The 24774-nt window shown below is 38.4% G+C and overlaps 1 protein-coding gene across 1 annotated transcript in view; it reads right to left on the bottom strand.

Moving 5' to 3' along the window:
- Positions 1–24774, bottom strand: part of MYOM1 (myomesin 1) — a 148929-nt gene that overhangs the window by 7711 nt on the left and 116444 nt on the right. The window contains exons 25-36 of the mRNA XM_019665101.1: positions 19823–19959; positions 18029–18173; positions 17221–17280; positions 16872–16939; positions 12584–12697; positions 11791–11878; positions 10511–10549; positions 10314–10419; positions 6509–6672; positions 4007–4043; positions 3724–3746; positions 1348–1403 (exon numbers count right to left, since the gene is read on the bottom strand). Coding sequence (XP_019520646.1) covers positions 1348–1403; positions 3724–3746; positions 4007–4043; positions 6509–6672; positions 10314–10419; positions 10511–10549; positions 11791–11878; positions 12584–12697; positions 16872–16939; positions 17221–17280; positions 18029–18173; positions 19823–19959 — 1037 coding nt within the window. The remainder of the gene's footprint in view (positions 1–1347; positions 1404–3723; positions 3747–4006; positions 4044–6508; positions 6673–10313; positions 10420–10510; positions 10550–11790; positions 11879–12583; positions 12698–16871; positions 16940–17220; positions 17281–18028; positions 18174–19822; positions 19960–24774) is intronic.

Here is a 24774-nt window from a genome sequence, read left to right as displayed (position 1 = left end):
CCCTGATGGCCAATGATGTTGAATTTACTTCACCTTTTAATTTCCACTATTACATTTTTTTCTTCCTAAAATCCAGTAATTATAATGAAAAGAACTAGGGCCCATAATATATAGGGGAAAAGATATCCTAAATATCCGTCTACATGGATCACTTATTACCTCTTTTGTAAAAGTATCCTTTAAAATTGGGATTAAGAAATCTGTTTTCTTTCCATGATTAATTAGCATTTCTTACTTAATTATTCTACAAATACATTTCAGCAAAAAAATATATATATATATATATGAGTTAAACTATTGCAATTAAACCTATCCAAGCAGACCAGGTATATGATATTGGAAACTGATTACTTGGGGGTTAAAACTTTTACCAAAACCAAATAAAACTAAATACCTTAGGTATCATGGAAAAACTATCATCTATACTTTAGATTTGAGTTATAGATCACGAAGTGCTTTCACATACATTCTAACTCTTAATTCTCACTTCGACCCAGTATGTTGAATATTTTGAACCTCATTAGATGATGAAAATGGAAAATAGAGTTTAAAAATAAAAGCAATTCTGCAATGGTTGAGCTTAAAGTCACTGTGGTCATATGTTTCACCCATGAAGAAATGAAGAAATGCAGCTGGATGAAACCTACCTTTCATTAAAGCCTTTAGATATTTCTTGTTTTATCACCCTAGTTCCAATCATCTATTGTATGTCTCCACTGCTGTTTTGAGGTGGGAAAAGGTTTTATTCCACTATAAATACCTCTACACCTATAACTGGTATATTAAGCTTGTTTTAATAAAACATAGGAATGAAGAAAATGAACCCAGGTTAGAGATTATGTTCATCGCTTTTGAGAGAGATTATTACGGAGCCAAGAAATACCACATTAAAACTAAATGGAAAAAAGCGAGTTTTTAACTAAAATAGAACCTATGGAAATTCATGGAGCAGCATGTTTCCCTTCAAAGATGAGGTATTTAATAGGAGAGCCATTTTCCACTAGGTGTTAGAGGTTGCTTCTTCTTCAATTACGTTTGTCATATAGTTATGTTTGAACATTTTTCTCTTCTCGTGATTTTAGAGGGTAACTCTGGAAAGAGACTAAGTGGTCTACATGTTCCCACATCAGACAAACTTGCATCCTGTTGATTGGCCCAAAATATTAAGATGACTATGAAAATGACTGCATTTTCAACCCTGTATTTGGCTATTTTGAAGTCAAGTGTAAGCAGCCATGGCATAGGATGTGGACAGTGGGATATATCTTAAAAGAAGGAACAAAGTCTGAGGCAGTGGAACCCATTCCTAGAGTGGAAGAAGCAGGGACAGGAGTGTTCCTTGCTTACCTTGCCCTCCTGGATGGTGACCACATCAGGGAGGCCTCCCAACACCCGGGCGCGATCTGCAAGCACAGGCACTTCTGGTTAGTTACTGAAATGATGAGTGTCAGCAATCACACTCACAAAACCACCCCAGAGAACTAATTTTCCAATTTAGTTGTCTTCTCTTTATAGTTATTTGATACCTGTTTTCAATATGCAAAATAAGAAAATCATCCAGTGATGCTGAATGTTAATCTTTCACACAGGTATTTTGTGTGCACAGGTGCCTCTAACTGTACCTAAAATATCAGCTTGAGATCACTTCGTTGGATCAAGCGCTATAATTTTCACAGCTATTTTCAGCCCTGTCCTTTCTGTAGCTCAGTGGGGCTCAGCTTGAGGAGGCAGAGCAGATCTCTGGAAGGTCTCCAAGCTCAGCCTCTTTTATGGACTCTTTTATGGACTCCCCTATGACTCAAAAAGGTTGCACAATTGGAGGCTGTAGGCCAGGGAAATCAAGAGGCTCATGCAGACATGGGCTTTCTTTGAGGCTTTCCCTACAGAGCCTCCCTTCCTCATCTCCTGGAAGTTCTTGGTAGCGCTATTCAGGGCTGCTGTCTATGGCCATGAGTACAAAGGACCCCATCTGAGGGGACAAAATGCAGGAAGGGTGCTGAAATCTAGGGCTGATTCCCCAGCCAAGCCATGCTCAGCCTCATAGAAGGACACTTGTCTGTAATTCACTCAAAGCCACCCTCTCTGGCACTAACACAGTGGCTGTCTCATTTGTAGGCTTGCTTTATTAATGTGTGACTCTTGATCCTTATTTCTACAATTCTCTTTTCCCCTAAGTCAGGATACAGCTTTCACTGAGTCTTGACTGCATTCTCCTGCTGATTCCATTGCACCTTACACCAGCTGTAAGCCCGATCCATCATCTGGCTCCCTGTGGCTTTTTCTGTGTGATATTAGGAGAATCATGTCACTGTGTGGAACTCAGTCTCCTAACCTGTAGAATCGGGGGCGGGTTGCATTAGACCTGTGAACATGATGTTTCTAAACTCTGCTCCGCAGCATGTATGGGATCGCTCTGAGGGGCCTGAGAAGAAGTCAAGACGGGGCACTGAGTCAGGGAGCCAGGTCCCCATTCCGACATCAATGAAGGTAACTCAGTTTTTACCTATTTTACATATTGGGTCTGTTTGGAAGATTTTTGTCTGAAGTAAGTGTCCTATAGCTTGTAAAGTTTAAAAACATGGAGCTAGAGGAGCAATAACATTCTCTTCCAGCTTTCAGCTGCTGTGATCCAGAGGTCTGAGGAAAATGTCTATGAACTGGAGGGAAGGTAGGGTTCTTTGCCCACCAGAGAGTTCAGGAATGGGAAGTGGCTGTCAACTGCTGCGGCCGTGGGCTTTGCTCCTGTATACAGGTGCAGAAGGGACATACTGGGTGCCAACAAGAAATGCTCCCTGTGGTTTGGACTCTCTCCAGCATGGTCCTGGTACTGGCATCTGCCCCATTCACTAGTAACAGCTGCCTCACAAACCCAGGGCCTGAGTACAGAGAGGGAGAGAGCGGAAAGGAGGGAAGAAAGCAGTACACAGCAAAGGTGAGAAGTTCTATACTGGGTGATCTAGGGCCACTAAAAGGCAGATGACTTCACTTCTCACTCCTCCTCCTGGTTCCCTTCCATTCCAGCTCAGGATCGAGTCTACCGTTTTAACCCTCCACGGTTTTCAAATTCTGCCTCCCACACTGTGAAAGAACCTGAATTACTATGAGATTAGTCTGTGACTTCTGGGATCCTATCAGACTGCCTGAATGCTTCTCGAAATATCAATGTGTGAAGCAAATGGTTGATAGAAGTTAGTAGTGAGCTCATTTTTGGGTATGTAAACATGAGAGTTTGGTGTTTGTTCATGCAGACTGTGTCCAGTGAAATGAAATAAAGGAAGGACTTACATCTTTTCTCTTATAGAAGTCTCAGGAAAATGCAGAGTACTTGTTGGGAGACCAGTTTCAGATTTTAAATTTACAAAGATACTTTTTTCTTCTTTTCTTTAATGTAACACAAATGTTTCTGATATGTTATGCCTGTTGCAAGTGATTTACAACCTATTGTGTGATTTGTAGCCCAGAGATTTCTCCAGAAGGCTGGCTGGGTGGCAACTCAAGTCAAGAGCTGTGAGACATTCTTATAGTGTAACCTGAGACCTTCCTTTCGTAGACATTCTTACTCAAGAGAATAAATGAAAACATATGTAGAACATCTAAGATTTAAAAAGAAAAAAGAAAAAGAAAAAGACCACTTTCACCCTCCTCCATCTGTAGTCATAATAGAAAAATAAAAGTTATATTTTGAAAATATGCCAGGAATAAACGGGAGGTGGGTTTACTTACTTTTCTCGGCAATGGCAGCTTGTCTGTGGTTGAGATAAACGAACAAACACACAAACAAAGAAGAATTTGGTTTTAATGTTACTTCAAAGTCGCTAAACTTGACTGCATTTCATTACCTAAGAGACATTTTGCTGTTCAACAAAGCAGTGGGAAGAGCTGCTTTTATTGCACTTGTCGAAATGAAAGACCCTCTCTGTCACTCAGATGGGGGAGAGGCAGCACACATGGTGCTCCAGAGACATTAATGCATGCAAGTGGCATTTGTTAAGAAACAGAGACTTACTTTAATCTCTGAAATTCGGCAAAGGCTTCATCATACGCTTTAAGGGGAAAAAAAAAGAGAAGTTAGAATTTTCTCACCTGGAACTGATGACACACAGAGGCCAATTAAAATTCACAATGTGAGGTCAATGTGATCAGTGCAGATACAACTAAGCTGACTTTCAATCAGACTATGTCTATGCGTTCACTCTACAACTTTATGGACTTAACAAGCAAATACTTTCCAGGTAGAAAATGTGAACTAGTGGGTTTTAGAAGCTTTCAAGTCTGTGAGAGATCTTCAAACCCTCAAACGGAAAGGCAAAGATTAGCTCCACCAAATATAAAATGCGAATAAAGGTCTGTTTCGAATAAAAGTTGGTTGTCTAATAAACATCCTGAGAATCAAAAAGGCTTTTCTTTTATTAAATCATCCCACATGCCATGGCCTCCGAGCTAAACCGTTGAATGTTTCTATGTTATGGGGTCTGGCCCATTTGTTTGTGCTAAAGTTTTAGCACAGGGAGTTACTGCATTCACAGCGTGTGCCATGCTTGCCTGAAGCAATGCCTCTATGCTGGGCAGGAGATGAGATAAAAGACAGTGAGAGAAGGAATTGAGAGCTCTATAGTTCTAAAATGTTTTTTTTTCTGAGTCTGCAGAGTAAGCCACAAAAGGCAACTTAATTTTGAAATCTCTCTCACCTCGTCTTTAAACTTCTCTGTGGTTTGGGAATCATAATATTTTACATCTAGAAAATATTTATATAATACTAGTCTACACCCCTCCTATCACAAATAGAAAAAATAAGCATAAAGTCAGGTTTAACTACCCTGGTGGTAATCCTGAGTGTGGCTCGGGGTTCATTTTCACTGCCAGAATTATTTTTTATAATTACTTATATTATAATTTATGATTTTGTGTTTCAAACTTTATCATATCTGGGATGCCTACTAGACTCTTATTTGGACAGATTTAAGTGAGTAATTCCTAAGAATTACAGGCCTACAATATAAAACAACACATTTCCATGCAAAACAATGTACCGCTTTGGGTACAAAATTACTGACATAATCAGACCGCCAGGGAGGTTAAAGTCTCTGGAGAAAGACCAGTCAGGCTAGACCAGGCTAAGAGTTCATTACTCTTCTTTTTACCCGCATCACACTGAGAAAGAGGCACAGGAGAGCCTATCTGCGTTTGGTGGCAGCATCAAGGCTGGTAAAATAATCCACAGCTTTTGTTTAAGGGGGATTTGAGAGCAGGGTAGTTAAATAAGCTCTGATGGGCCAGACGGTAAAAGTAAAATTTTAAAAAGTTTTAAATTGATCTATCCATGTCTTGTTTTCCTTTTTCTGTTGTGTTTCACAGTATCAGATGGACTGCAGAAGAAATCCCTTATCACTGTAGTATGTGACTCAGGCACAGGCATAATGTGGCCGAGAATGTCTGAGTCCCTGGAGGCAGCCATTTCCATTCCCTGAAGAGACTCTTCACCGAGCGTTTTCTATCATCATGGGCAGGAGGGTGGGGGTGGTGGGGTAATGATAAGGAACTCAGCACAAAATAACTCAATGCAGGGTCAAATGCCTGCTCTCTGAATTACGATTCTACTCTCTCAGGGTTAAAACATTGAGTGTTATGGCATATTTAGACAACGTTTTAATGTATGAAAAAGTGGAATAGTAAGTCAGTCCCCAATCTCCTTTAGTAACTTCATACAGACTTTTACTTTTCCAGGAAATAATATATAAGATGACGAGTATAATACCAGGAGAGTGAGAAATGGCACAGTGTTTTTAAATTTTTATTAATGATTGTGTATGTTTTAACTTTTAAAATTTTAGCTAATAGGTGTTGTGCATCGCCTGTCGTCTATGTTCTTAGATGGAAGCCTTTTGTCCACATCTCTCATGACTTTCTTCTCCTCTTCCCCAGTCTCTGCAGAACCCCCCATTCTCTCAGCAAATGACCAAGGAATCTGAGGCCATAAAGATCCAACTTTTCTAACTTGCTTTTGTCCTCCTCAATATTTGTCTTTGCTTATTCACACTTACTTCCCTCTGGTTTCTGAAGAAAATGTATTCCTGCTCCTTTCCAAAGTCAACACTGTCACCTCGGCCCTGGATCTCCAATCTTCCATCCTTCAGAAGTCTCATACATCAATTATTCCCCTTCACTCACATCTTCAATCCTTCCGACTCAGCTAATGGCTTAGACTCCATGAACATGCTCAACTTTCAGTCATCATAAAACTATTCTTTTTCAGTGCTTGTTCTTGCTCAAGTGATTGTAAATCAATCTGCCCTTCTTTGTCAGCATCTTGAAAGAGTAGTGCTTACTTTTCAATGATTCTCCACCCACTGAATTCTTGCTTCTACCACTGTGGCTGAATTTAAACCGCTTTATTGAAATCTCCAATCATCTTTCAATAGGCAAACTTAACGACCTCTTATCACCCTTCACTCTTTCTAAAAAGCCCACCCCTCCAAATTAAGTTCTAATCTGCAGAATATCCATTTACCTTGTTCTGAGAGATCCACTGTTTTCTGGTGTCCTGTTTTGCCATCAAAGAGCTCCATTACATATTTCCCTTTGTCGTTTGGAGTGGGCTCATTGATTTGCAGCCAGATCTGCTCCCCGGTGACCCCAGTCTTAACTCTGTCTGTGTACTTAATGGCAGTCCCACTGTTCAAATCAAAGAAACGTCATTATAGTTTGCTTTCCTCTAGAGCTGACCTTTACTTTGCCTTTTATTGAAGGTCTTCACATAAAGTTTTACAGGCTTTCAAATAATATGGGATCCACGTATGTTCTATTGCTTCAGAGAAATGATAGACCCTGAGTCATAAAACTTGGATTCCAAGGCCCAGGGTTGGGGGTGGGGGTGGGGGTCTGACAGTCTCACATTTAACTCCCATTAGTAGTCTGGGGTCCAAGGCAGATTGCAACACCAATACTTCTCAGTGATATTAATTATCTTTGTTTTTACTTGGGCTTATTTGTGGGACTAAGGGAATCTTTAAAGTGAAAAGGCCACGGTACAAATTATATTACTGCATATTTCATGCAGATGGTCTATGGATAAGCTAGTCAAAAACAGACTTAAGGAGGTTCATCTGTGGTTGACATCCATTGATATATGTGGTTACAAAGCTATTGAAAACATTTGTAAATATGCACTTGGTAGTAAGACCAAGAGTAAATTAAAAGCAGAGTTGCTGCCAAAATGAATGAGGCACCTTCTCTGCCCCTAAATATGAATTTCTTGGTATTGTATAGTAGTTCATGAGCAGACCCATCCATTGTGTTCTTTTCTTTACAAGAGAATAAAAGCAAAAAGAACAGTTTGTTTTGTGATCTGATGGTCTAGTAATGCCACTGTTTAGATGAAATAAGAGAAAGATAGAGGTGGATATACTCTCAATGATGTTAAAACTAACTTTATGAAGAGTTTGTTAACATGTAAGGAAATAAGGAAAATGGGCACTAAACTAAACTACTTTATTAACAATTATGCATAAAGAAAAGATGAAGGTATTACCCCAAAATGTTCATACTATGACTAGAAAAACTATGGATAACATCATATTTTAAACTCTTCCTAACTTGTAGTACGATATTATAAATATATTTTCTGAAACAAACATGTATTATGTTTGTAGTTATCTATAATAAGCAAAATGAACTTTAAAAAAAACATAGAAAAACAAAGATCTCCACCAAAAAAACTTTCTGTTTTCAAATAAATATTCATCATTTTTCTTATACAGTACATTCTTTAAAAGATACTAAAATTAAAATGCCTTAAAATGTAAGATAAAGGAAGCCATCTGTACCCATCAGACTTCAGCCTGAGCAATATATATGTATGTCTTAGAGAGCTAAAAAGAGAGAAAGCTCTCTGCTTTGCTATAATAAATGTTTGAATTCTTTTTTTTTTAATTGGGGAATTGGGGGGATGGGAACAGCGCTGGGGAATTGGGGGAAGGGGAACAGATAAGTTACTGTCCTTTTGTTCTTCAGTCTAGTGGTGGAGGACATCGCTTCACTGGCCCAAGTTGGCACCATCATTGCGCTCTTCCCAGGCGAGGCAGATCAGTCGCTGGCTTCTGGACGGCCGCTCACTGCGGCTGCTGGCCGCTCACGCTGGCTGCTGGCTACACACAGTAGCCCGTGGCAACCCACTGCAGCAGGGGCTGCAGCCTATGACGTCGCCAGCGACTCACGGCAGCCCAGCTCCAGGTTGAGCTGTTGTTCAGCATCTTAGCTGTAGAGGGCAGTGTCACTGGCCCTCATATGTGGGATCTGAACCAAGGCCCTCTGGCGTCCCAAGCCAGCTCTTAATCATTGCACCAATCGGCTGCCCCAATGTTTGAATTCTTTAATCTCTGGCTAACATGCATAATAGCACCTTAAATTTGTAAAGCACTTCCTGGTTTACAAAGTGCAACTAATTTCATTCTTTCATTGGGTCCATCAGTGTTATGAGATAGAGCAGGTATTATTGTGTGAGACTGAGAAAAATTAAATGACTTGCTTAAGATCCAGGGGAAGATGGGAGCAAAGTCAAGATTAAAACCTACTTCAAGTTTTTTTCCCATTGTGCCACATACCTACATAAAGACAGTGAAGACAATCCTTGACTCCTCAATTGTTCGTGGGCATGTGGATACACAAAACACTCATTTAGCTGACTACACTAAATAATGTAAAAAGTGTATTCCTTGCTAGTCTATGTTTGCAAGTTTGTTTAAAACTCAATGCTACAATTTTTTTTTGGACAAGTAATTCTTTTAGAGATGATGTAAAGCTTTTTGATTGATGATTTAATTAATTTATTTTCTCAGTCTTCAAACTGGTATATTAGAATGTCTTAGGTGTCACACAGGAATTTCCTGGAATTTTATCTATTTTAACTTAGAACTACTTTCCTAAAATATATTCTGAAAGGAATATATTTTACCCCAAGAATTCTACATTGGAATTTCACTTCTCACTTTTTTTAGAACTCAGGAAATTAATAATAATAAAATAAGAAAACACTGTTCTACGTAACAAGACAGTCATTTTAAAGAAAACACAAATGATTGTTTTGTGGGACCCAGTTCTGGTTAAATGTTAATCTAGATGTTTAATGCTACTTGAATACAGGGGTAGTGCCATTGCATGGGGACTCGGGAGCCAGGTTGCCTGGGCTCAGCCCTCAACCCACCACTTAGCTGTGTGACCTCAAGCAAGTCACTTCCCCTAGCCTGAACTTCCTCTTCACTGAAGTGAGAAGTACCCACTCTACAGAGTTGTGTATGTTAAATAAATGCATCCATCTAAATGGCTTGGAGCAGTGCCAGGCACATTGTAAACAACCAATGAAGGGAAGATATAAACAAACATGTTGTCTGCCTACTCCCGGGGATACCACAGTGACCAACTGCTCAGTGGGGCTCACAAGGACTTTAAGAATGAGTGTCTGCTGCATCCTAAGTGTGGACTGAAAGTGGCTGTGCCCCATCAGATTTCTGTGCCAGGCTGCTATTTTCTTTCAGTTCAGGAAATTTCAAGGACGCACAGAGGTTAAGGGTAACGTCAAGAGTATAAATGGAGAACTCGTTTAACTTAGAAACCTGTTGTGCCTCTTGGAATCCCAGAGGTGAACTTGAATGGAATCCCCCCTAGAACTCCATGAAGGAAGGCTGGGATTAGAACAAATCTTCAGGCTCAATCCTGTTCAAATACATTTTCCCAAAGTCATCTTAAGATCTCCCAGCCTTCTTAGGGTGGACAAGAAACATATTAATGGCCAACTATGCTAACTGGTATAAACAACAACAATAACTAACTCAGGCATGCCTCTGGATTAGGTTTCTTTGGTGAATGGTCACTAATTCATATAATGGGAAATTTGGTGTCTTCTGGTGCATGCTGCTTTAATTTTGTTCCAGACCATAGCATGGGTTAGCTGTGTGTAGAAAGAGAGAATCAGAATCTGGTTCTGGGTGCCTCACAAAGCAGAGGGAGACCAAGCACGACCGTCTGGAGGTGGAGGTCATATTATAGACATGTCTACAAATGATGGTACTGCCCTGATCACAAAGACAGATGCTGTTAGCCATCACTGACCTCACCATGCATATGTTGAGGAAAAGTGCTAACCTCACACTAAGGGAATGGCCTGGGTGCTTCTGTCCTATGCTCATTAATGTCAGACCTGAAAAGTCAGAAGATTCCTTACCTGAGAGTACGGAGAATTGCTGTTGTTTTTCCCACTTTTTTTTTCACTCCAGTGTAGAAAGAATTTCTACACAGCAATTGAATTCCCATTTACTTACTTGTGGGACCAGTTAACTTTGAGATCATCTAGGTAGTAGGTAACAAAAGAGTACAGCCGGATGCCCTCAGCCGTGCTTTGGATCTTCAAGTCTGTAGCAGACAAAGCTGAAAGAAGAAGACAGCATATTTTATACACCTGTAAGCCCATCCAGGAGAATAATGAAGCCCTGTTATTGGTGAGAACATTTTAACTTACCTATTTTTTTACATACTTCACTCATCAGTTCTTTAAAGGCTGTGGATAGAAATTCATAGACAAAGCTTTAGTATAAAAATGCTCCATCTAAGGTCAAATCTCAAACTGTTAGTCAGATATCAAAATATCTGTCTAACAAAAACTCATAGACACAGACAGCAGTATGGTGGTTACCCGAGGGAAAGAGGGGGAGGTAGAAAAGGGTAAATTCGGGGGTCAAATATATGGCGATGGAAGGAGATTTGGGTGGTGATCACACTATGCAAAATATAGATGATGTATTATAGAATTGCTTACTTGAAACCTATATAATTTTACTAATTAATGTCACCCCAATAACTTTAATAAAAATTAATTAATTAACAAATAAATAAGTATCTGGGGAAAGATATTGGTCACAAGGTTCTCTTGGAGAGAATAACTCAATTTTAATCAACTTTTTAAAAAATCCCTGCTTTTATTTTGGTACTTTTCCCTCTAATTCTTTATAACTGTCACTATATTTACATTCTAGAGAAAGAGCCACAATGAGATTTCCAGGAAGGTTCTTGGCGTTAAGAATCTCTTCTTCTTGAGTCCTAGTAAGTCTTAGTTCACATTAGAGGAAGTGTTCCTATCAGTGTCATCAATTCATAATGAATTAACCATTTATCAACCTGACATTTCTCAGCCTAATAATGCTTTTTGCCAATAAACACATTTAGTCCTGCCTCCACTGAGAGTTAGGAAGGTGAAATCAGACTTGCACTGTTTGTCAGCAATCCTGTTAATAGTCTTGTTCAGGAACAAAATTGGGAGTTTACGGGTCACATAGGTCTTCATTATCGTGATACATTTATTCTTGGTAGTCTCTGAATAATGGAAATGGTTCTCTTGCTCTGGTAATAACTGAGAGGCTTCAAGTTTCACGTATAAATCTTTCTTGCTACCTTCTAAGAGTAGATTCTTAAAATCCACTTTTCACAGTGGAAAAATGTTGATCCTGTAACATTTTTTTACAGGGTGGAAACAAAAATGATTTATATTGAAAAAGGACCCCTTGTGGACTGTGGACTACAAATTCACTGAGGATCAAAAGTACACTTCTGATTTCTAGGAAGACTAAAAGTGAAGTTTTAAAAAATATATCAGTAGTTCATTCTGCTGGAATTTCAATGAGAAGAAAAATCTGTGGATAAAAAAAATCAGCATGACTTGAATCATCAGCTCAGCCTCACTCATAATTCTGGCAACCTGTATATAGAACACATACAGCAGATCCCAGCAGTAGGTGCACTGACCTTCATCCACAAGCTTCAGCCTGCTCTTGTCTTTTCCTCTGTCATCTTTCAGGATAACTTCATAAATCCCAGCATCTTTCTTGGAAAACTAAGGGAGGGATAGATACACCACATTGCAGCTTATTGTAGCCTCAGAATTTGGTGTTTGCATTTCTAAGGTCCTGTGATTTATAGAATTGCCATCAAAACACACGTTGAACAAGCATCTAGCCATATCAGCAATGAACAGTTCACAGGTGAACCTATTCATCATAAAAATTCACCAGCTAGCAGTCCTGATTTTTCACTCTCTAATGCTATAATTGATTTGAGACCTCAAGTTCTTATCCTTCATTCTGCCTTCATATTAAAAACTAATGATCACATATATTTGAAAGGTATACTCTTTTAGACAAAAAGTAGATAAAAATCTATCCTTAAATGAATACTACGTCTGATTGTACGTTTAGAGAAAAAGCTATCATAAGACTTAAGAGCAAATGAAAAAGGATCCACTTAACTGCCCTGCCACTCACCCATCTATGAAAAAGTAGCTCAGAGGGGCAAGAGTTGTGATGTCCAGAAAATGTTGGTTGGACATGTGACGAATCCATGCATATCACATGAGAGAAACTTTTGTGTATTTACAGCTTGATTTTTAAGTGAAGTCAGGCTAGGGATCCTTGGAGCACTTATAAGTAAGGTATTACAAATGCCTGGGGCAAAGGAATATAGAATCTAGTCTGTTTTGTTTTTTTTCGAGAAAGTAGGGTACAGAATTAATATATTACATTTCACATTTATAGTTACCTACCTCTGTTATAAGCAGGGTACATATACCATCCTTAAAGTCATGCTTTTCATCCACTGATATCTCCCTCTCGTCTTTGTACCACACAATAAGAGTCTCCTTCTTAATATTTGCCACCTAGAAGAAAAAACATAATTATACTTCTTGAAAAGGGAAATGCTATTCTTATGAAACTAAATAACTCTTAATATAGAATTGGATAAAAGAAAATGCACTAAATTTAGAGTCAGAAAGTGCTAAAGGAATCAATTTAAAGCTATTTTAATTGAAAAACTGTTTTCAGCGGTTCTCAACCTGTGGGTCGCGGGGTCGCCTAAGACCATCGGAAAACAAAAAGATATTTACATTACGATTCATAACAGAAGCAAAATTACAGTTATAGGGTAACAACAAAAATAATTTTATGGTTGGGGGTCATCACAACATGAGGAACTCTATAAGGGGTTGCGGCATTAGGAAGGTTGAGAACTGCTGGTTTAGAATAAAATGGATACAAATGGATAAATCAATAGCATCTCTATATCGAGCAGTAAAAATTAACTTTAAAATCATCTAGTGGACAAGAAAAGAAAGGATAGATACATACATACTAACGTATAAACTTAAATTAAAATAGAAATCTGAAAAAAAATAAATGAAATATAAATCTGAAAACCATTGGAAGACAAATTCCATCAGATTAAAAGAGAGTCTATCACATGAGAAAACAAATGGCTTTATTAAAGGAACAGACACATAAGCCCCGATATATATATCTAAAATTTTTTTTAAAAAGATTTTATTGGGGAATTGAAGGAGGGGAACAGCATTGGAGAATTAGGGAAGGGGAACAGACAAGTTGCTGTCCTTTTGTTCTTCAGTCTAGTTGTGGAAGATGTCACTTCACTGGCCCATATTGGTATTATCATTGCACTCTTCCCAGGTGAGGCAATCGCTCGCTGGCCATTGGTTGGCCGCTCACGGCAGCTCACAACAGCTCATGAAAGGGCAGGTCAGCTGTCGGCCAGCCCCACTGCAGCCTACGCCATTGCAGGCGACTCACAGCAGCCCAGCTCCAGGTCAAGCTGTTGTTCACAATCTTAGCTGTAGAGGGAGCAGCATCACTGGCCCTCATGTGGGATCTGAACCAAGACCCTGCTGCCCAGAGCTGGCGTCCAAAGCCAACTCTTAACCAACGTGCCACTTGGCTGGCCCCTATATCTAAAATTTTTAACAAGATAAATGAAGCTTTGCCAATAAATGTGGAGGGGAATTATGTTGTAAAAAGTTGTTTAAATTAAAAATATTTTCAGTTTTGAGATATAATTGACGTATAACCATAACTTTAAGCTGTACAAAATAATGATCTGATATGTATTTATATAGTGAAATGATTACCACAGTAAGTTTAGTTAACATCCATTAAGTAGGGTTTAATTAATTGCTTAGCAGTTTTGAGGATACTCATTTAAATCCTGTATCCATACATCGTATCATAAATTTCAAATGAGCTAAAAGACTTCATACTAACTGTTAAAGGGATCTTGAGATTTATCTAAATGTTTGAATATTTTACAAAGAAGCATATATTCATGTATTTCTTGTGCAATTAAAATTGTATGAAAAAATAAAGACTTCATACAAATCAAGAGAAAAATCCCTAAGTCTCCACTGAATAACTGAACAAATGTACACATAATTCCCAAAGAGGAAATACAAACAAACAGAAAATGTTTAATCTCATTACAAACAAGGATGTGCAAATTTTAAAATGTTAAAAAATGTCAGTTGATAAATTAAAATAAGAACCAACACTGGTAACTGTACAATGAAACCAGTACGTGCAAATGTTCTTTATCATCCTATAAACTGTTCCTGAGTCATAGAAAGTAAGTGTGTTATTAGGTGACATTGCTTATGATAGAAATGACCCCTGATTGGAAAGTTGCATCTGGACTCGGAGGGACTAGAAATGGACCTCATAGCTCGGGCTTCCCTGAGTATACTGACTCTTGTAATTTGGGCATGTCCCTTGTGGGGACCTGGGAAACTCTGCCTAGGAGTTGTTAAAAGAGATATTGGCTCCTTGGGGCACGAAGTATTTTTAGAGCCATGGTGTTTCCTGTACTTGACCAAAGTGGATCTTGTCTCCTTGCACCTGAGCTGTCGTCTCAGGTTGGCAAAAGGAATAGCTCCTGATGTGGACTCTTGCAGGAGAGGAATGCCCAGCACCACCCTGTAGGCGAGCTGGGGTTCTTGTCCTGTATTCTTTTGAGTAGGCTAATTCCAAGTGGGGCCCATTATAGTCTCATGAGACTGAATATTTAGCTGCACATACTGCATTAAATATAATAAATATGCAAATTGCCAAAGTACATAGATTGCTATAATAGTGAAACAAAGAGCTATGTGAGGGCAGAGGAAGGTTCATTCTACCTGCATTGAGAAGGGGAAGGTCTTAGGAGATGACTGAGCTGGGCCTTGAGAAAAGATTTTGTCAGGGAAGCTGAAATACGAAGGCCATTCCAGGCAGTGTAACAGCATAAAATCAGAATTATGAATATTCAGCACCTACTTCTAGGTTCCCCTTGGTTGTTCAGAATCTGGGTATGAGGCTAACGCTGAGGAAAGCCAAAGGACACCAAACCTCACTTCCCAGAAGTCTAGTGCAGGGGTCGGCAAACTGCGGCTTGCGAGACACATGTGGCTCTTTGGGTACATTCCGTCTCAAAAGTTTGCCGACCCCAGGAAGAGCCAATTCTGTCCCTCACAACAATTTAAAAATTATTCGAGAGCCATAAATATATTTTTACATAATCACCATTATGTGAATAATATCCTTTAAAAGCTTTATAAATGAAGCTATAATAGTTTTGTTTTCATTTTCAATTTTACTTCAGAGCCTGCGGTTCTTGAGCCACAGTTTGCTGACCCCTGGCGGCTCGTTCGTCTCAAAAGTTTGCCGACCCCTGGTCTAGTGCAACAGGTAGCACAGAAAGAAGGAGGATGGACATGTAGGCCTCTGGGAAAGGGATGGTTTATGGGGTGTGCAGTGTAGAGGAGAAAGCGAAGAGGTGGCAATGTGGAAGTAGACAGCTAGAAGGTGAGAGAGGCGGTGAGGGTTTGAGCTGCTGCCTGAGTAATAATTTTTCAAGCTCTGCCATTTGTTGAGAGGCTGAAACCTATAATTTATCTGTCTGCCCCATTTCTGGAAGATTGTTGTTTCTCTGAATTTCTGAGACTGGGAAGAGACTGGGGCACTTGGGTTCTGGCTTTTATAATGACAACTACATGCCAAATGCCAAATCCACGATTCTCCCTTGGAGTACCTGTCCACCATCACAACCTTCGCATTCCAACCTCATCCAGCAGTTCCTTATCCAAAACATTCTGATGACACTCAGCTGAACAACACCATATGCTAAGTTACAAAATAACTCAGAAGATGATATGAAAAAATTTTTTCTAAAGCTTTTCAAAGGCCTAATAAAACAATTGGTTGTAAGCTGCAAACACTTTATCAAACCTCTCCCTCATGGCAGCACAGTGGTGTCCAACACACAAAGGTATAGTTGCTCTAGTCACATAATTTAGATAGGAAATGGCTAAACTTCCATGGAAAAACAGTGTAGCTGGAATGATTCAGGAATAGATCTACCACTTAGAATGTAGATTTGGCCTAAAACAAAGACAATGTGAGATTCTTCTGAAATTAATAATTTAAAAAGAGTGGGGAGAAGAACAGGTGGAGCACAGAGGATTTTTAGGGCAGTGAAAATACTCTGTATGACACTGTAATGATGGATATATATCATTATACATTTGTCCAAATCCATAGAACGTACAATGCTAAGAGTGAACCCTAATAGAAACTATGGACTTTGGGTGATCATGACGTGTCAGTGTAGGTTCATCCATTGTAACAAATGTACCACTCTGGAAGGGCACACTGTTAATGGGGGAGACTATGCACGCATAGAGGAAGAATGTATGTAGGAAATCTCTGTACCTTTTCTTCCATTTTTTTGTGAGCCTAAAACTGCTATAAAAAAAATCTTATTAAAACAAAAAGAATAATAGTCCATTCTAGGGTAATGAATAGGAATGATCACGTTGCCTTCCCATATTTTTATGTTGTTTTACTTTAAATGTTTCTTATTAACCAACAATTACAGTAACATTCAACAGTAAGGATGTGTCATTTATCATTTGGTTCAAATGGAGGAGATGAGAAGTTGATCTTGCTCTTCTCACACTCTATTTTATCTTCATATCCCTTATATCAAATATTTAAAAATTATCTACTTCTTACCTTGCATTTCAACAGTACATTACATTCACCAGTCACTTCCCAGCTCAAATACTCAGCAAAATGTGGACCTATAAAATATTAATGACATCAGCAATCACTCTCTTAGTCATGAATACAAAATAAAGTTCATTCTTAAATTCTAATGTGATTTATATTTGAAGTGAAATTTTTAAAATTCAAGATTGAGTTTTAAATATTTTAAATGGATAGATATTTAATAATAAATATTTTCAATTATTTTTTTATTTGTAGGGTCATTAACACAGCATTAATATTCATTTTAATTTGTTATGTGAATATTTATTTCAAGAAACTGAAGCTTTTCTCTTTACTCGCTGACGGTTTTTACCTTGTTTCCTGATCCATTCTTGCCGCTGGAATTCAGCTTCTTTCTGGAGCTTTTTATAAACTAAAAATTGAAAAACAAGAAAACATGAAATTAAGTGGAGTAATATAAATGTACATGCCAGTCACTGTGCTAAGTGATTTATATTCATTATGACACTCATACATCATAACCACTATATTCATTTTTAGTCTTCATAGATAAAGAAATAGGCTTAGAAAGGTTAAGTAATTTGTTCAAGGTCATGAAGCTGGGAAAAAGTGAAGTAGTATGGATACTGTAAATGTAGAGATCTGGCCAGCCTTTCCATTGCTTTGTTAAATGCCATATTTTAAATCTTGGTGGTTTCCACAGTGGCTTATGGCAGCGGACATACAATCTAGTTCTAATGTATGATTGATTTGGCATACACTACTCTTGCATCTTTTTCTTCTTAATTTAAGTAATTTAAAGTAAATACACATCATAAGATAGTATCACAGTTTGTTTCTGAGACACATATGCAGTCTTGGTTGTACTGCAATCTCTTTCACTGGAGAATTTCAGTAGTAAATATTTGTTTATATATGAGATAACTTATGTGCAGTCTTGTGTGTAGGCCAAGGATAAATTTGGTGTCCTTTTAAATTAACTTCCATTTCTATGAAGTGAAATACTATAGAAAGTATTAACTGATAATTGTATTTCAAACATGGGAATCCAATCAAGAAACAATTTGTACTGCCTTCCGCATGACCATTTTTGTGCCATGGAGTATTTGCATTGAGGGGAGCAGCAAAGTCTTCCAGTTCATGTTCCACAAAATTCTTACCATCTCCAATGAGAACAAGAGTAGAATGGCCAGTTGCTCTTCCATCTTGAAGCTGGAAAGTATATGTTCCCTCATCCTCGTCCTGTAGCTTTTCCATGAACATTTCAATTATACCAGTGTTTCGGTCAATATGCATCTTATATTTCTTCAATGTAAAAAGGCAAAAAGAGAAATCAGTGAGCTAGATATGATAACAATAAGCCTAATAAAATAAACACAAACTCCAAAGTCATAATTTTAATGAAATCTCTTGTTAACAAATTTTGCTATAAAAATGTCACAGAATGAAGGCTCAGGTCTAGGATCAATTCTATGGTGCAATTCAGGCCCCAGAACTTCCCCTGCGGAAAGCCAGTCTCCAACTGAGAGCAAATTTTTGCTTAGCTTTCCCGTATCCTACCTTGTTTCCCTTACCCCCTACTCCTGAGAGTACTGCCCCATAAATCACTGGAAAGAGAAATTCTATTTCAGACTCTCCTAGAAAACCTGACCTAAGTCAGTAATTTGCACCCAATGAATTAGTATCATTTGAACCAATTGCAATGAAAACGAACAGTTCTTCAAGTTCAGACTATGTGTGTGTGCATGTGCGCATGCACACAGCAAAATGCAAGCATGTGAGAACACATGAAGGGTCAATGCACACATGTGCATGAGTGTCCCATCAATGGCTGTGGCAGCAGAGAGTGATGCCAACAATGTTTTTCCTTCCTCTCTGCTGGCCCGGTGACGATTACAGCTGATGAAAACATTTTGTAAATAGGGAGGAGATTGGCCACAGCGGACCAATGTGTGACTTGTTCTGGATCTATACAAAGTTACTATATGAGTTGAAAAGAAATATACTGCATCCTCGTTACCCATTCTCCCCCTCACTAATGAATACTCAAATGTTTTAAAAACGTATCTTGATGAAAGGAGAACAGGTTGTTAATAGTGGCCACAAACCACACCTTTTCCCTGTCCTTTTTAATCTCCTATTTACACCTGTGATAGTACAGGTGTGAGCCCAGGGCTCTTAAACCCAAGTTCTTTAGTCCAACCAGGGACCAGCACGATCCTGGCTCTAGTGATGTCTGTCTGGGGAGGTCAAATAAAGCACAGATGTTGTAGCTCTATCTATAGAAACTATTGTATGTTTACATTAAAAGCAAAAAAGTCGGTATAGATATACACAATCACCTATGTAAATAAGACATGAACAGATATACACAGAAGTGTAGGAAAAAGCCAAAAAATATGTACCAATATGTTCATCGGAAAGTTGTAAGAATTTGTAATTTCTCCTTTTGGAGTCTTTAAAGTTTTTTTTAACGATAAGGATGTATTGCATTTTTAACCAGAAAAGCAATAAAGGTATTTTTAGTGCAGTTTTATCTGAGCCCTTGGAATAATAGAGGCTACTTTCTCCACATGAAGAACTCATAATCCCTGCTGGCGTTTCCGATGTGAGTATGTGAGTTCAGATCATGGTGTTGCCTCCTCCGCCTTCTCAAGAGAGCAGCTGTATTTTCATAGATGGCCATACTTCCTGATTTGTCTGGGATGGCCTTGGTTTATGACTGTTGTCTTGAAACAAGTACTATTAGTACCCGCTTTCATTCTCAAAAGTGTTCCAGTTTAAATAGCATGATATAATCAATCAATGTTTTCCTCTACATTTTTTACATGTGAAATTTGAACTCCCTTACCCCACATCCAGTGGTTTTCATATCAACTTACCTGCATTCTAAAAGGCTTCCCCAGCACATTCTATAGTGATACGTTTAGAAATCTAAAAAGTGTAAAACCTACCGGCCCTTCAAAAATTTCCTTTTCGTTAAATATGTAGTTGACTTTAGAATTGCCAGACAGCTTCTCAGCCTGCATCCAAAACCGGACCTGGCCTTTCTCCAAAATTTCAACTGCCAACTCTGACTTAACTGGGACCGCTATGAAAAATAAAAATAAAATAGTAATTGGTAAAGTGTTTGAGAAGTCAAAAGTTATACGTGGATTTGTTATTGTGTGGGAGTCAGCACACCTAACCCCCACATTGTTTGAGGGCCAATTGTATATTAGTAAGCAACTGTCTTGATTCAGACTTTTCTGACAAGTGAAAAAATACTCAATGGAAATGACGATGTATCACTTTGCTTCTTGCAAAGCCTGGAGGCAGTGCGAGTGTTGTAAGGAAAACATGATATTGAGGGATTGAAGACCTGGGTCCTAATTTTGACTGTCACTTTGGGCAAGTCATTCACCTTCTCAAAGTCATAGATGTCTCTCAACCGTAAAAATGAGGAAGATGAACTTACCACCCAGGGTCCTTCAGCTAACCTCTGTGACTCTCTACTGTGGCTTTGGTTAGGTTTACTTAGGGACAATAGCAAAGTATGATGAAAAGAGTCTTGGACTAGCCCCAGGAGAGATGCAGCCTAGTCCAACATTGGCTACTAGCACTGTGTAGTATTAGGCAGATCACATATCTGGGCCTTCGTTTAACTAATTTATAAATGAACTGAATTGAACTGAATGTTCTAATTGGACAAAATATTTTCCAGCTCCAACATTTTATGATCTTAATTACTTCAAAGTATTTCGAAAGAAGTTATATTTGATTTTTTTCAACTATCAAACTCACTTTAGAGGTTTTTAAAAATGAATTTTGAAAAATAATTATTTTTGACTATATATATACAAGATGAACTAGCTTGTCATTGAAACCCAATCCATCCCAATGGTATGCCAGTTCATTTAAGTTCTTAGACCAAGCAAAATTTTTCAGAGGCAAATAAGTGAGCCACTATCAAGAAGCTATATTAAAATATAGCATGACTTGCCTCTCAAAGAAAGTGAAGGAACTATATGATATCCCTGATTTACATCTGTATCACTTAAGCCATTTAAGTTGAAATTTGACATCTCTGAAAACTATTTTCTAAATTTCTTCTACCCACCCCTACCCCTAAATTTCTTTCGGCTGTAAATGTTGTCCACAAAGGCTTCTCCAACAATGGTCCTGTATCAAAGGTGGCTCTGGAGTATACTGTGGAAAAACATTGTTGTTTCTCAAAGTTTACTAGTCCTTCTTTACTCTTTGCTTTCTCTAAATGGTTCTGAAACCTATCTCAAAATTTTAGCATATGCTATACTTTTAATTATAAGCCTCCCAAATTTGTACCAAATGTACACTAATTGTCCTTTGTATTTATCCTAAAACTACTCTTTTCAAGTTTTAAGGTGTGCTATTCATTTGCACTAGTCCACATTCACTGTAAAAATCAGTTATAGAGTCATTCCAATGCAGAGCTACTGAGCAGTGTCACATGGTAGACAGAAGATGGGCTCTAATGTCACACCATGCTCTTGGACAATAATTTCCTCCTGAAACGTGCTCCTCACCTGCTAACATAGATATTACCTGCCTCACAAAGTCACCAGCAGGAGTGAATGTAGTACCAGAATACACTAAGACACTAAATAATGACCCGTGCTCAAGAAGGGTTATTTCTCTTCCCCTCCTAATTTTATGGATGACAAAATTGAGCTCCAAGAAAGGTTAGTAACCTATATGGGTGGCAGAGCTGAGACCAGGGTTATTCTTGCTATTTTGTGTTCCTCGTAGTCACGGTTGTGCACTCTGAAGGACACCAGTGGTTTTCCAGTATGAGCATATCTAAGTAAAACAGCTCATGGACAGAAACCAGGGTGGTGAGGGTACAGGTTAAGCTTTTTCTCCACAGGATACTCCTGCTTGCTACAAGTAAGGCTTGAGGGGAGTGGAAAATAGCATCTCTCCTAGAAAGGTCTGGAGACCTCATTCTGGGGAATCTAATATCTGAGTGATGCAATTACCTAACAGGCCCAGAATGGTGCTGGAGGAGGAGGGGCACATCCTCCCAGAAGCTTCCAGCTCCCTCAATGTTCACTGTCCTCTCTGAGTAATAGGAACATCATCTGGAGAACACTGGCACCAGGAACCACCACAGAGGGCGTGGTGGCAAACAGCAGGTGCACACACAGAAACAGCCCATGTCCCGGTTAGTGTCAGCCTACCTGGACTTAACCCCAGGTATGTAACCCCAGCTGTGTACACCTGGCCTAGTTACTTAACCTCTCTGGGCTTCATGTTCTTCATCTCTACAACTAAATCACCATAGTACCAACATTTTTAAGGTCATTGTGGAGTTTAAATGATACATCTCATTTAAATACCTTATAAATAGCCTGGCATGTGATAACTATAAATTTGGCTATTAATATTTTGGTACCTCTTTCCTCCTTCAGTTGCTTCAGCAACACCCTAAAACTACCAATTGTAAAATATAATATATTTACACCTAAGAGGACATACCAAATATATATAATTTATGTATGTATGCTTGTGTGTATCTGCACACAAAGAGTATATATATATATATATATATATATATATATATATATATACACACACACACACACACACACAAGTGGGATAATAACCAATGTCTAATAATGAAGAGATATTATACAGGATGTTGACAATACCAAAGTATACCTCATACCATCTCCTCTAAGAGACCTTGATCTTGAGAGAATATAAATATATTCAAATAAGTTACTTCTCTACACTGCAATTTACTATCAATACTGGCAAGACAGATTAGGTTTCTATTTTTAGCTTTATATATTTAATTTTTTTCTTCTTCTCAGCCCTAAATTTCCTTAGGCTCTTTTCACAGGCAGTTCATTTGCTCTAGTAAAATATCTGTTATTTGTAGGTTTAAGGCATATGTTTAGTGGTTTTCAAAACATTTTTGAAAACAGCTTAAAACAGGCGAATGTACTGTGCCAAGTGGTAAAGGAACACCATACTCCGTATTACATTCTATAAAAACTGAGACCATTTAAAACCTTACAAAATCCTTAGAAAATTACTCATGTATCAACATTTATTAAGAGGAAGTAGGCATAAATTGAGAAATTAAACATAATGCTTTGACCCTATTATCAGATCTCTGAAAATATTCATGTAGTGACTAATCTAATAGTGGTGGGGAGAAGAAAAGTGCTGGAGCTGTACTATTTCAAATGCTGCTTTGATGGGCTAATGCAAACTCCCTTAGGTTAGATTTGATACTTGCATGTCAGAGTTTTTAACACATTCTCGGGTTCTCCCTCTGGACCTACCCAAATGCCATAACCAGGTCTTTAACAAAACAGTGTGCCTGAGTGTGCTGCTACCCTCTCTCCCAGAACCAATAATTAGAGTGCTTCTGCTTCTTCAAAATAAAATATCTCAGTGTAAATAACAGTGACATCAGGCAATCACTATCTCTGAGTCCATATGATTGCTGAACTTCAGGGAGCCTGGGGCACCTCCAGTTTAACAGTAACACTCCATTTTCTCTCACCTCCATTCTTTAAGCTAAATGTAAGTGTGATTTGGATTAGCCATTGCCTTGACACTTTGTTAATGTTTATTGTCTGACTAACTAGATTGGTGGATGATGTTTCTCTCCATTTCTACCAATGTGTGTAAAAGAGACAGTGGGAATATTAATGGGGTCTGCCTGTCTATTGGGGCTCTGGCTGTGTTCAACACAGTGACCCTCTCTTCCATGTCTTACTTCACAGCCCTGGGAACATGAAGGGAGAATATCCTAGGAGGTTTCGAGACAGCTCTTCTGCAAGCTCTTCTATGATCACTGCTCTGTTTCAATTAACTATTATATATATATTTTTGAAGAGTTCAAGGATCAACCTACACCATATTGATTATCTCTCATAGCATCTCTATATGGTAGGTGCTATAAACTATTGCAACAGCCATTTCTAGGAAAAAAACTGAGACACAGGGAAATTGAAATGGTCTGCCCAGGTTCACAGAGTGAGTGGTTCCAAAGTACAGAGCAAAGAGAGTCCAGGCCAAACCCCTACCTTCCATACAATTGAAATGTATATACAACTGTTAAGACACCATTCATGGTATTACATTGCCAGTTTTATGGTGAATAAGCATAGAAATGAGAAATAGTTGTCCCCTAGAATTCAGAAATTCTGCATCCTACGTGCACACCCATAGTCATCCCCCGTTCTGCTTTGCTGAACAAAGTTGGTTTTGAGAACATTACATTCGAGGCCAATAGTCATCAACAGTTTCATGATCAAACAAGCATTCCTTGGGAATGGAAGAGAGGTCAGGCAATTGGTTCTAGGACAGTGTTTGTTTTTAAATCACAGCCTATACTGAGAAAAGAATTTCGGGAAAGCTATAGACCCTCTCCCTAGAAAAAAATGCACATCTACAAATATACAAAGTTTTGCCTATAGTCTGGGGCCAGGGTATAGTTTCCTGGATTCCTGAAACTTCTGTGTAAATGAAGGAATTATATCTTAGGGATGAGTGAGTGAAAAAACATTCCTAATTTAAAAGAATAATTATATGCTATCACTTTCTATTTGTTTTCTCAGACTCTAGGGTATAACTTTCTGAATAATCCACTACTTTGGCCAATAGGTACTCATGGCAAGAGGGCTTATCAGGCCAGTGGAACTTTCCGAGTGTCATTTCAGACTTCTTGCTCTTCTTCTAGGTGTCAACTGTGAAATTTAATCATTTATGTGGAAAGTGCTTTATTGAAGGGTTTGTAGATAGTTCAGAGAAATTCTTTTTCTGACCAAGGCATCTTTACTTTATTTTCCAGGAGTTTAAAATGATAATGTCTTTATTTAGAGGTATGATTCTTTTATTAAATGCTAACATTAAATTGCTTAGGAAGTGA

The sequence above is a fragment of the Hipposideros armiger genome, unplaced genomic scaffold, assembly GCF_001890085.2.
Source record: "Hipposideros armiger isolate ML-2016 unplaced genomic scaffold, ASM189008v1 scaffold_433, whole genome shotgun sequence".
Classification (NCBI taxonomy): Eukaryota; Metazoa; Chordata; class Mammalia; order Chiroptera; family Hipposideridae; genus Hipposideros; species Hipposideros armiger.
This window is presented reverse-complemented; position numbering and strand designations above follow the sequence as displayed.